Below are 13,578 nucleotides of genomic sequence, written 5' to 3'. Positions count from 1 at the left end.
ACACTGCTTGGGCAAAAGTGGTTTTTCAGGCACCACCAATCAGCTGATTGTCACCACATGCGAAGTTCTGTGCAAACACCTATGCAAAGCACTCGGCTGGCATGGGCATGGGCTTACAAAGCTCTGTGCACAGTGTTCTGCAAAAACGATTCACTTGATGTCATTGTGATGTCATGTGATTGACCCCCCTGCCCCAAATGTGACCTGTGGTGGGTGGGGCAGATAAGGATGCCCAACCCCTGATTTATATCTTGTCTCCTAATGCTGCGAAAAGTAATGGATGTAAGAATTTCATCAGGCAGGGGGCCTTCTTGGTAGTGGTACCTGCCCTGTGGAACGCCTTCCCATCAGATGTCAAGGAAATAAACAACTATCTGACTTTTAGAAGACACTGTTTAGGGAAGTTTTTAATGGTTGATGTTTTATCGTGTTTTAAATAGTCTGTTAAATATTCTGTTAAAGCTACAGACATCCTTGCTGGGTTGTTTCCATGGCTAGCAGCAGTTCTCACCATCTATAATGGCTCTAAAGTTAATTGTTTAGCTAATATAAAGACACTGGTGTAATGATGTTGTATCATCACCATAATAATGCAGAGCAGTGACTCCCCCCATTACATTACCGAAAAGAATATTTAAAAGAATCAGGCTTTTCAAGACCGCGTAGGCATCTTAAGTTGCGCAAATCCAGTTTGGACTATAAGGAGAAGAAGGAAAATAATAGGACTGGCCCACTACTTTATTGAAAAGACATGAGGGTCTCTGGACTCCCTTTTTGATCAGGCAACCTGTTTCAAGCATGCCCTCAGGCGGGCATGCTGGCTTCTAAATGACTTCAAATTATTTAAAGGCAAAAGTTAGCTTTGTAAATGTTAATTGCTGCTTAACAACAGGCACTTAACTTGAAGCATTGCTTAATATACTAATTTGCCAGTGAAAGAAATTCCAGGAGAAGCTGAAGGAGTAAAGAGAGAAATTCTCCCCAACAGCTTCTTTCTTCCTCTGGCAATCCAAATGGTGATGTATCTGCGAAGAAGAAGAAGGAGCTAGTGTATTTGGCATAAAAATGAATTGAACTGCTTTGTTTTTTAAAGTCCTGAGTTGAATAAAAGCAAGCAGCAGTGTTTAGTTGTCTGCACTTTGATTGCCCTTGAGTTGGAAACAGAACTTTAAACTTGTGTTCCGTCAGGAACTGCCAGGTTACAATGATTCAGCCCTGTGCAACTGGAGAGGAAAAATATTACACAAATGATAATCATAACAAATAATAGCATAAAGATTCAGTATTCTATAATGGTGTTGTTGAAGTTGTTGTTTGCATGTGCCATATTCATCATAATCATTAACAATTGTCTGCCTCCCCACCAGAAAAATGACATTAGGCAATTAAAGAGATGCCATGGCTTTATTATTAACAAATCTGCAATGAGTTAATAATAATAATAATACCAGTGTGGTGTAGTGGTTAAGAGCAGTAGACTCGTAATCTGGGGAACCGGGTTCGCGTCTCCGCTCCTCCACATGCAGCTGCTGGGTGACCTTGGGCCAGTCACACTTCTCTGAAGTCTCTCAGCCCCACTCACCTCACAGAGTATCTGTTGTGGGGGAGGAAGGGAAAGGAGAATGTTAGCTGCTTTGAGACTCCTCAGGGTAGTGATAAAGCGGGATATCAAATCCAAACTAATAATAATAATAATAATAATAATAATAATAATAATAATTTTTTATTTATACCCCACCCATCTGGCTGGATTTCCCCAGCCACTTTGGGCACTGGCATGCTTTCAAACTGCTAGGTTGGCAGGAGCTGGGACAGAGCAACAGGAGCTCACCCCATTGCTGGGATTCAAACCGCTAACCTTCCCCAGAGGCTCAGTGGTTTAGACCACAGCACCACCTCCGTCCCCCATGACCAATACAGTTTTGCCAGACACGTAGACTACAAGTCAGGGAGTGATGGTATAATCATTACATTGAAATATTAATAGCAGCAGCAGTTGTTGTTATAGACATATGTCATTATTCATCAGCATCAACAGCAATAATTGTTTTAGATTAACCACAATGCATACTAAGTTGTTCTTCTAAACTGTTATTAAAGTATTAGATTTGTTAACGTGCCACTAGGGCGATTGCCTTTGTGAAGCAGGTGACCTGCATAAATCAGATTTCTCAAATGTTTTCAGGACTTCAGCAGTGAACTGAAAGCAAATGTATTAGATTTGGTTTTGTTATGTACCAATGTAAGTTGAATATGATAATATATTTCTGCTTTCAGTTTGCTCTCCCGGATTTTATGGCCATCGCTGTAGCCAGGCCTGCCCCCAGTGTGTTCACAGCAGTGGCCCATGTCACCATGTGACTGGTTTGTGTGACTGTCTACCTGGTTTCACAGGAGCTCTCTGCAATGAAGGTACAAATCACAATTATTTTCGTAAACTGCTTTGAGATGCGTTTACAATCAAGTGGTACATGATTTTCCAGAAATAAATAAATACACTGTAGTGTAATACCACACCGAGTACAATAATGTTTTCTCCTTTTTGCCTGTTTACAGTCAAAGTTATATTTTTCAGACAGTCGCTTTGTATTTAAAAAAAAAAAAAAAAATCTTACTGTGTATAGAGCCCATTCTGAAGCTAAATGAAATATTGGAAAATAAAATTTGATTATCATTGGTCTAAATGAACTGCAAGAGTGCAGAATATTCATGAGTTCTATGGTTTCTTTTTACAGTCTGCCCCAGTGGCAGATTTGGGAAGAATTGTGCAGGAATTTGCACATGCACTAACAATGGAACCTGCAATCCAATTGACAGATCTTGCCAATGTTATCCTGGCTGGATTGGTAGTGACTGTTCTCAGCGTAAGTACAAGTATTTTATTTATTTTAAGGTTTTCGTCAGGAATTAATATAACTTTTAGTTTTGTTTATCCCCCATCTCAAAATTGCTGGGTGTAAACCGCTAATAGATCTCAACCTTTTGTACTTCAAAGTACATCAGTTTTGCATGGCAGTGTCACTTTTTTGGGGGGAAATCAGACTTCCTAACACAGCCAGCTGTTTAGAATCTACCAATAGCATATTGAATGCCCCCCCCAAGCATTAATGGCATTTTATGCATAGAACAAAAATACTGCGTGGCAAATATATATTTTAGCATATGCTTTTCAGGAATTGAATCCACTTCATCTGGTGCACCGTTATCATCAATTGTCATATTTCTCTATATGCATATGGGGTGGGGGAGAGTATACAAGTGCCCATGAAATGAAAATGGTTCAGTCGGTGATATTTCTTTGTAAATGTTAAATGCATACAACGGAAATAGGGTGACCATTCTAAACAGCTCAGCAATAGGCAATCTTCATAACTTCCTTGTGCTATTTTATGAACTGGAATGAAAGAGAAAACCACCAGCTTGACTTGATGCTAGCAGAGGCTAGCAAGGCTGTTCCCAAGCCAGAACAGCGAGACGGAGGCTTTGGGTGAATGCACCTTGAATGCACCTTGTTTTACAGGGGGAGAACAAGAAAAAAAAAAATTTCCCTCTGTTCTCCCCCTCCTATGGGCATCCTATGGGCCGGTGCGTCCTATAGAGCGAAAAAAATGGTATATTTGCTGTAAATAACCCTACTCTGCATTAGTCCTTAGATCTGTACAAATCAAATCTGAATGTGCATAATGGTTCTTTATTAACTTGTTTACTGCCCTCTCATGAAATATCAGGGTGGTGTTGTACAGCTATGTAGCAACTCATTAACAACAGTACAGTTGTCTTGATTGTTCTATAAATAAAAGGCTATGACATGGAAAGACTTATTGATTGGGGAACTGATGAAAACAAAAATTAGTCCCCAAGCAAAGAACTGTGATCCTAACCTCATTAGTGGCTTCCAATGAAGGCTGTTATTCACATTGATAATGTGTTTTGCTGGTGTGGTTCAGTGGATCTAAGGGTTCAGATGACAAGTCCCTTCCCTTTATGGTATATGGTTCATAATTAATATTGCCTGGTCACAAACAGGTAACTTTAAATAACAATTTAACAGTACCCAGCCCATAACAGTAATACTCAGCCAATAAAATGGGGTGCAGAGGGGAGAAAGAGAGAGAGAGGTTGGCATTAAACTGGTACCTAGGAATAATTAACAGTGTGACAACACAAGAAGAAAAATTGCCAGATTACCAGTTGTCACATACTGCTCCCAACTGAAACCATTCCAGTGTATTATACCAAAGCCTGTCTTGGGTGGCGCTGTGGTCTAAACTACTGAGCCTCTTGGGCTTGCCGATCAGAAGGCCGGCGGTTCAAATCCCGTTTCTCTGTCCCCGCTCCTGCTAGCCTAGCAGTTCGAAAGCATACCAGTGCAAGTAGATAAATAGGTACCGCTGTTGCGGGAAGGTAAATAGCATTTCCGTGCGCTCTGGATTCCGTCATGGTGTCCCGCTGCACCAGAAGCAGTTTAGTCATGGTGGCCACATGACCTGGAAAGCTATCTATGGACAAACCCCGGCTCTCTCAGCCTTAAAGCAAGATGAGCACCACAACCCCATAGTCACCTTTGACTGGACTTAACTGTCTAGGGGTCTTTTTCCTTTATCTTTTACCTTGGGTAATAATACTTCTTGATTACAAGACAGAAGGGCTGTTATTGCTTGCAGACAGAGCCCAATTTAAAACAGTGGTGTGATGGGATAATGAGCTGCTTGTGCGTAAAAGCTTGATCCCTCTGGGGTTTGGCTGGTCATCCAAACCGATGCACTAACGGAGCCCCCAAAGCATGACTCCGTCAGTCGCTGGTAGAATCTGACAGTGGGCGTCTACGGAATTTACGCCAACATAAAAGCTGTTTGACGGACATGCGCCTTCGTGACTCTCTGCGTGACAGTTTCCGGCGAAGGGTGGGAGTTCCCAACGGGGGTCCCGTTACCTCTCCACTACTCTCACTGGAAGCATCCCAGAGCCTCCCCTCCGCTGTGACTCCTGCACTCCCCCTGCTGGTTCCCTCTTCTGCTGCAGATTCTCTCCTATTCTCCTGGAGCCTGTCCACCACCTGTCTCTCCGATGGCAGTTCCCTGACAAGTGGCTACTTAATAAAGATACAGACCTAGAAATCTGGATGCCAATTCTGTATTCATATCTGCTTAGGCAGAATAATCACAGGAACTAGTAAATGTCTTGCCATTTTGTCAGGAGCTTCATTTTCCAATATGGCATATAGAGATGACATGTGTATGTGTGTTTATATATACATGAGAGAGAGAGTTTATGTATATAAAAACTATAACTGCAACCCTTGCAGGAAAACCACGGTATCTATCCATTTGAAGTTTGGCAGGATCCTACCCTTAGAAGGAATTGCCTTGCATGCACATTTCATCCAATTGTGCCCCAAAATTAAGAAGTTATTGATGTTTCCTTTTCTAGAAAAACTTTAAAATGTGTTTGTTCATCTCCAGAAAGGCTTGGGACCCATTTGCCTGTAATTTAGCAAGTTTTATTCACTGTGCAGTAGTTCACATGCCTGCAAATATTACCCGCTTCTGTCAGAAGGAAAAATAGTTACAGCCGTTTTTGCATTTCCCAGTAGTGAAAGGGCAAAAGAAGCAGTCTCTAATGGATCCCAAATGGAAGCAGGCAGTCTACAAACCAGCTTGGACTGAAGTGGGCTATTTTCAGCAGCATCAGACGAGGGCCCAAACAAAATCTTGTGCTTGTTGCACACCTTAGTGTATAAAGCTGAAGCAGTTGTAGTTTATTCACTATGACATTTTGGGGCTTAAACAGAAAAAAGGGGGGATGTTTCTGCTTTTGACTTGTTTCCCCTGCTCCATAATTTGTACACACGGAATTAGATAAATACAATTTTGTAGACAAGAAAATTAGCCTTACACTGCAGCAGGGTTAAATATAGCCGCTATTTAAATGTATACATTATGCAGCTGTAAATACCAAAGTCCACATAGGGAGCTGATGGGTAAACATTGTAAAACTATAATAAAAATCCGAGTTCAACTGAGAAATCACATTTGTAAATTATGTTCTGATTTGAAATTATAAGATGAATAATATTCACAAACACCTGTAGTGACCTGGGCTAAGCAGCAACGTCCTATAGAGCCGTGTTATTGTTTTGCCAAATAAGTCTAACTGGGTATGGTTTTTTTTTAATTGTTTCAGCTTGTCCTCCTTCCCATTGGGGCCCAAATTGTATCCATACCTGCAACTGCCATAATGGAGCTCGCTGCAGTGCCTATGATGGGGAGTGTAAATGTACACCGGGATGGACTGGTCTCTACTGTACCCAAAGTGAGTTTCCTAATATTTATCTCCGTAGCGGCGTGTTAAAAAGAGTTTGTTAGTAGTGCGGAAAGTATAATCCAGGGACTCAGGTGAGAGCCAGAAGAACATGCATGCACCTCTGGGTAATTTCAAATAGGGGGGATGCATTCAGGAGCTGTTTGCAGGCAAGACAGCAAGTAATGGCATGTATACACTCAAACAAAGTACACAGTATTTCATTCTGTCAGCAAGCACAGATTGCCTTTGGACCATTTGCTGTTCCTGTTGATACCAGCCAGGCATCTTCAGTGTTTTCCTTTTAACCTGCTGATTGTTGTTGTTTAGTCGTTTAGACGTATCCGACTCTTCGTGACCCCATGGACCAGAGCACGCCAGGCACTCCTGTCTTCCACTGCCTCCCGCAGTTTGGTCAAACTAGCTTCGAGAACACTGTCCAACCATCTCGTCCTCTATCGTCCCCTTCTCCTTGTGCCTTCCATCTTTCCCAACATCAGGGTCTTTTCCAGGGAATCTTCTCTTCTCATGAGGTAGCAAAGTATTGGAGCCTCAGCTTCAAGATCTGTCCTTCCAGTGAGCACTCAGGGCTGATTTCCTTCAGAATGGATAGGTTTGATCTTCTTGCAGTCCATGGGACTCTCAAGAGTCTCCTCCAGCACCATAATTCAAAAGCATCCATTCTTTGGTGACCAGCCTTCTTTATGGTCCAGCTCTCACTTCTGTACATCACTACCAGGAAAACCATAGCTTTAACTATACGGACCTTCGTTCGCAAGGTGATGTCTCTGCTTTTTAAGATGCTGTCTTAAACTCCATGGACAAAGACCTGCTGGAGACATTTTTATATAGACAAGCCTGCCCAGATGTTTAGAAAGCTTGTAGGAGTTTTCATTTATTTTAGTCTATTTTAATGCAGTTTTAACCTTCTTTATGTTTTTATTTTATTTATTTTTGAAATCAATTTTATTTGGTTTTACGAATACAAAGTTTTACACAAAGAATTAAAAAACATATCCATAAAAAGAGATTCCTCTGAATCTCAGGACTTCCTCCCACTCCCTCCATGGAGTCCTGTTTTAAACATTTTATTATTGCATATTCTTCCATACTCCAATTTTTATATCAAACCATATTATCCATGGTAATTGTTAAAATACAAGTGAGATCAAAATCCTGCTAATGTTTCCATCCGCTTACAGTGGTCTCCTAAATAACTTATAAATTTTCCCCATTCTTATATAATGTTATTTTTCTCTTGATTTTTGAGTTTTCCAGTCAGTTTTTTCATCTCTGCATAGTCCATCAGCTTGATTTGCCACTCCTCTCTGGTAGGGACTTTGTCTTCTTCCTATCTCTGGGCTAGTAACATCCAGGCGGCTGTTGTTCCATACATAAAGAGTCTTTTCTGTTCCTTTCGGATGTCGGTACCTGTAATTCCTAATAGAAAAGCTTCTGGACTCTTAACAAGGTTATTTTAAGCATTTTCCCCCCATTTCATTATATATCATCTCTCAGAAAGCTTTTGTTACCCTACAAGTCCACCACATATGATAAAAGGTACCTTCTTTTTCTTTACGTTTCCAGCAGGTATTTGTACTTGCCTATACATATTTTCCAACTTGGTTAGGAGTCAAATACCACCAGTACATCACCCTTCTTTATGTTTTAAATTACAGTTGTGATTTTTAAAGTAGTAATTCTACTGCTCTGTCTTTTTCGTCAACTGCTTTGAAGCCTTTTCCTGCAATTAAGCAGTATATAAATTTAAATAAATGGAAGTCCCCTCGCACCATTGAGAATGAAGATTGTTTTGCATGCCAGCATATTTTTCCAAAAGATCTTGGCCACTGAGTGCCCTTCACCCACGCTTATAATAATGGCATGACTTCACTTTTTGAAGCACACAAACTCAATAATGCTGGGAAGAAGCCCATGTATTTCTTGCAGAGCCATATGGCTGCTTGAACCATCAGTGCTCGGGATTTTTTTGCTTGCTGGTTTTGAATGACGATCTCTCTATGTGTAATTAGGCATTGGGGGGGGGGGAATTCACTTGGGCAACAATTTGACGCAAACTGACCTAATTTGCCTAATTGTATGCGGACAGGAATGTCGCTGTCAGTCAGATTGTGCACTTCTCCAAATTTTGCAATGCAGTTTCAGTTCTAAAGAAATGAACAGAAATATGCTATTTAGCAGATAAATCTGTACAAAAATGTATATTTTAGGAGACACACAAAGTGCATATTTTAGGAAAAGATGAGTAGAATCCAAATGCTATTCTTTGTGCATTTCTGTAATTTTTAAAAGTCCACCAAATAATAAAAGTGGGACAGAACAAACTGGCGTAAAATAGAAATTGGCTGAGTCTAGCATCTCTATGAATAGTAAGTCTTCAGATTGAAATGGAATATTTGTGTGGGATCCCCTCCTCAGTCTTGTTCACTGGAATTCTCTGTAAGATATGCAGTGGTACCTCGGGTTAAGAACTTAATTCGTTCTGGAGGTCTGTTCTTAACCTGAAACTGTTCTTAACCTGAGATACCACTTTAGCTAATGGGGCCTCCCGCTGCTGCCACACCATCGCCTCGCAATTTCTGTTCTCATCCTGAAGCAAAGTTCTTAACCCGAGGTACTATTTCTGGGTTAGCGGAGTTTGTAGCCTGAAGCGTCTGTAACCCAAGGTACCACTGTATGTCCAAAGAATGGCATTACAGTGGTACCTCGGTTTAAGAACAGTCCTGTTTACGAACAATTCGGTTTACGAACTCCGGAAAACCAGAAGTAATGTCCCAGTTTGCGAACTTTACCTCGGTCTAAGAACAGAATCCGAACAGTGGAAGGGCACCAAAGTTGGGAGGCCTCATTAGGGAAAGCATGCCTCGGTTTAAGAATGGTTTCAGTTTAAGAACGGACTTCTGGAACAGATCAAGTTGATAAACTGAGGTACCACTGTACTGAAAAGTCGTCCCTTTCTCTTCTTACTTGAAATCCCACTGACTTTTACATTGAAAGTCTAAGGAAGTAGTAAGAATCACAGCACTGTATTATGTATGCTTACCTGGGGCTAAACATCTTTAAACTCAGTAGGTCTTGCTTCCCACTAAATTTACACTGTAAATCCCGCTACTTTCTAAGTAATGTGACCAGTATTATTCACATAATCACTTTCAGGCTTCATATCTTGTTTGGCAAATGAATTGGGAAGGATAAATTCTGTGTGTCAGTTATGGTAACATTCAATATATTATTAAAAAGCCACAAAGTTAGTTTTAAGTATAGGGTGTTTTATTTTCTCTCTCTCTTCCTTTCTCCTACAGGATGTCCTTTGGGGTTTTATGGAAAGGACTGTGCATTAATCTGCCAGTGTCAGAATGGAGCCGACTGTGATCACATCTCAGGGCAGTGTACATGTCGCACAGGATTCATGGGAAAACACTGTGAACAGAGTATGTTGGCAACAAGGTCCTTGCACATAGTGAAAGGAAAATTAATAAGTGGATTAGATCTTACAAAGCTGTTTTTCATACTCAAGACAAAGCCAAGACTGTGAAAATTCCATATTGACAGCTAGTGGAGGCTCCTTCAGTTCACAGATTTGGTGTAGGGCCTTGGTGACTTTGCTTATTCCCCCCACCATCTCCCTTGAAATCAATGAAACTAGATTGATAGGTCCAGAGGGTGGCAACACGAGAACGGGGCCTTCTCTGCAGTGGCTCCCCATCTGTGGAATGCTCTCCCCAAGGAAGTTCGCTTGGTGCCTTCATTATGCACCTTTAGGTGCCAGGCAAAAACGTTCCTTTTTAACCAGGCCTTTAGTTGATTGGATTGGGTTGTGTGTTTTTTTGTGATACTGTATTTTGTGGGTTTATATTTTGATTTTGTTCTGTGAACCGCCCTGAGACCTCTGGGTATAGGGTGGTATATAAATTCAATCAATCAATCAATCAATCAATCAATCAATAAAAATAGATAGTGAAATGCTTGAGGCTGCAACCCTCACTAGAGTCACAGGGAAATAAATACCATCAAAGCAAATAGAGCTTACATTTATAAAATTGGGCTGGAGGCTTCTTCTACTCCAGTGGAACCCAGTCTATCTGCACACCAGACATTTAAATCAGATAATACATTTAAAGCACACAAAAATCCTGGCAAATGTAGTTTACCCTTCACAGAGCTACCATTTCTAGCCCCCTTGAGAAACTGCAGATCCTGAGAGTCTTTGGGGGGAAAGTCATGTGCTTTAAATATATGGCATGTATGTAGGGCTCCTTGCAGCAGTGTCTTAGTAGATTGTGTTCTGGACTTTAAGAACTTCTAGAAGACCACTGGTGACTGTTAACATCCTTTTTCAAAGAGTTACTTTTGTTTCATTGTTCTGAGAATAATTATTTTTTGACACACTGCAAAGAGGAAGCAAATCACTATAATTATGCTATTTTTTTTCTTTTAAAATGTGCATTTCGGGGGTACAAAATGTTTACAGTTCATAGCCAGGAGACTGAACTTCAATCTGAATAAAACATATCTACCTAGGCATAATTTGTAAAATAGGTGGCACCACAAGAAAAACTGAAGAAGTTGTTTTTGTTCTGTGAGCTTGCCATCTGTCTGGTTTCTTAGCTGCCTAACACTCTGGATTTGAGTGGTGCTTTCTAAGAAGCACAGTGTCAGCTTCCCTCTGTTACTGAATAAATGGAACCTCTTTAAGCCTATATGCTTCAATCATACTTGATACGCATTTGTGAACATATTTTAAACACATCGATTGGGGGTGATTTTTTTTGAACTTGCACAATGAAACACTGCCACCTAGGGATAGACTGTGAAATCTACAATATTTCTTGCAGTGAATTATAAAAAGTACAGTAGGTGGTTTGAAAATGGCAAATTGTAGAGTTTTTAATTCTACACAAGCCAGACTTTCAGAAGAGCAACAATGGAAAATTAATTTTAGTGTTATATAAGATGATGGCCGCATTCTAATTTGGGGACATCTAAAAGTTTCATTAATAAAATAAGATAAAAACAATTTATTCCATAAGCATAGTACATTAAATCATAATGCATTTAATGCCTTATTCATTGCCCTTTCTCTAGAAAACTGCAGAACACCTGGAGATAAAATGGTTTGATATGTTGCAGCAATGCTCTTTAATCGTATGGTGTGCTGCCTCCTCATTTTCCATTGCTAACCAATTAAAGATCTCAGTTACACACAGTTCTGATTTACTCAATCATGGTTACCGTCACTGAGAGATTTCAGCTGAGCACAAACTGGAATAGGCTAAAAGGGGTGGGTGGGAAGCTGCAGTTCATACTTTGTTATTCTTTTTTACAGAATGCCCCTCAGGTACCTATGGTTATGGCTGCCGGCAAATTTGTGACTGTTTGAACAACTCAACTTGTGACCACATCACAGGAACCTGCTACTGCAGCCCTGGGTGGAAAGGAGCGAGATGTGACCAAGGTAATATTTTCCTATAATGCCAAAATAAAAATGAGCTTTGAAATGCTGATATTTATGCAAGAAGAATTGCAAAATGATGACAAAAATGCCACGCCTAACTTCCCCGTCCCCACCAAAAAGAAAAAAAAATCTGAGAAGGGAAAAATAGGGTATTTCTTCTACTGGAGTACCCTAATTAGACAAGTGGTCAGTGTTAGAAACTGAGATATGAAAGCTAGGAGCTAAATGGCAGCTTAAACCTAGGTTATGGGCGCAACAATGGAATGTCTAGGTGCACTTTTTAAATAGCAAGAATACAAAGCTGAAAATGAATGAACTGCAGCTAAAATCTTAGATTCATTTTTCATACTGTTTAGTCCTTCCCCTGCCCACCCCCCTAATATCCTTAAGAGGGTCTCTTCTCCAGTCTTCAGATAGTAGCTAGAAGTGGGGAGGCAGAAAAAGGTCCTCCTTTGTGCAGTTTTAATCTGAAATCTTACGTGCAGTACTGCTCTCAGAGCTCAGAAACGGCCCGCGCCAAATAAATTTCCTGTCGCAAAATGCGTCTGGAACAATGGGAGTTTCGAACACTGCAAGTGGTCATGCTATGGTACTGCAACATGCCATTATAGGGCAATCCTTTGCATATTTATGCAGACACAAAACCCGCTGCTTAATTGCAAGTATGATCAGAACTGCAGCCTAACAGGGCAATTGGATGCATATTTAGTCAGAAGCAAGTCCACCTGTTCTAACAGGGCTTACCTATAACTAAGGCTGCAATTCTGTACCCAGTTACTGGGGAGTAAGTCCCACTGAACTCAGCGGGCTTGCCGATCAGAAGGTCAGCGGTTCAAATCCATGCAACAGTGTGAGCTCCTGTTGCTCTGTCCCAGCTCCTGCCAACCTAGCAGTTCGAAAGCACACCAGTGCAAGTAGAAAAATAGGTACCACTGCGGCAGAAAGGTAAATGCGGTTTCTGTGCACTCAGGCTTCCGTCATGGTGTTCCGTTGCACCAAAAGCCGTTTAGTCGTACTGGCCACATGACCCGGAAGCCTGTCTGTGGACAAATGCCGGCTCCCTTGGCTTGAAAGTGAGATGAGTGCAGCAACCCCATAGTCATCTTTGACTGGACTTAACCGTCCAGGGGTCCTTTACCTTTTTACCTTACCTTAATTCATAGTAAATCCACTGGAATTAATGGGCCTAATTTAGCAATGTACATTAATTTCAGTGCTCCAAGTAAACCTTAATGGAATGCAGTCCAGAGAAACTTAATTTCTGTGTAGGCATGTATAGGATTGAGTTGTGGGCAGTTGTGGTCAAGGACATAGCATTGTTCACCTGACTTCCCAATGTTGAGTGCCGCTCCTGGTTACCAAGAATACAGCATGGCAGTAGAGCTAATCCAAAAATCCTGCTGGCGTGCCCCTTCTAGCGTACCTGTGCCCTGCCATCTCACCTTTCTCTCTCTCAGTAACTCACAGTGCCAGTGACACTTGGCTTTGGGAAGACAGGTGAGGAACACCATCACCCCCTTCACTACCTGCTGATTGCTGCTGGTTATAATTAATAATTAATAATAATAATAATAATAATAATAATAATAATAATACTACAAATTTTTAAATTTATATCCTGCCCATCTTGCTGGGTTTCCCCAGCCACTTTAGGCGGCTTATAACATATATAAGAACAAAGCATCAAATGTTAAAAAACAAAATATCCTCTACAAGAAACAAACAAATAAACCAATAAATCAATAGAAACCAACAACAGTAACAATAATAAACAGTTTACAGTTATACCCAAATTAAAATAA

At 40.7% G+C, this 13,578-nt stretch overlaps 1 protein-coding gene across 2 annotated transcripts in view; it reads left to right on the top strand.

Moving 5' to 3' along the window:
- MEGF10 (multiple EGF like domains 10) overlaps nt 1–13,578 on the top strand; it is a 113,745-nt gene that overhangs the window by 93,826 nt on the left and 6,341 nt on the right. For both annotated transcript variants that reach the window (XM_081880350.1, XM_081880349.1), the window contains exons 15-19: nt 2,278–2,412; nt 2,736–2,864; nt 6,184–6,312; nt 9,624–9,752; nt 11,648–11,776. In XM_081880350.1, the coding sequence (XP_081736476.1) occupies nt 2,278–2,412; nt 2,736–2,864; nt 6,184–6,312; nt 9,624–9,752; nt 11,648–11,776 (651 nt within the window). The remainder of the gene's footprint in view (nt 1–2,277; nt 2,413–2,735; nt 2,865–6,183; nt 6,313–9,623; nt 9,753–11,647; nt 11,777–13,578) is intronic.

This window comes from Podarcis erhardii, assembly GCF_964252035.2.
Source record: "Podarcis erhardii genome assembly, chromosome: 11".
Classification (NCBI taxonomy): domain Eukaryota; kingdom Metazoa; phylum Chordata; class Lepidosauria; order Squamata; family Lacertidae; genus Podarcis; species Podarcis erhardii.
The sequence above is the reverse complement of the archived record's forward strand: the minus strand, read 5'-3'. Positions and strand labels throughout refer to the sequence as shown.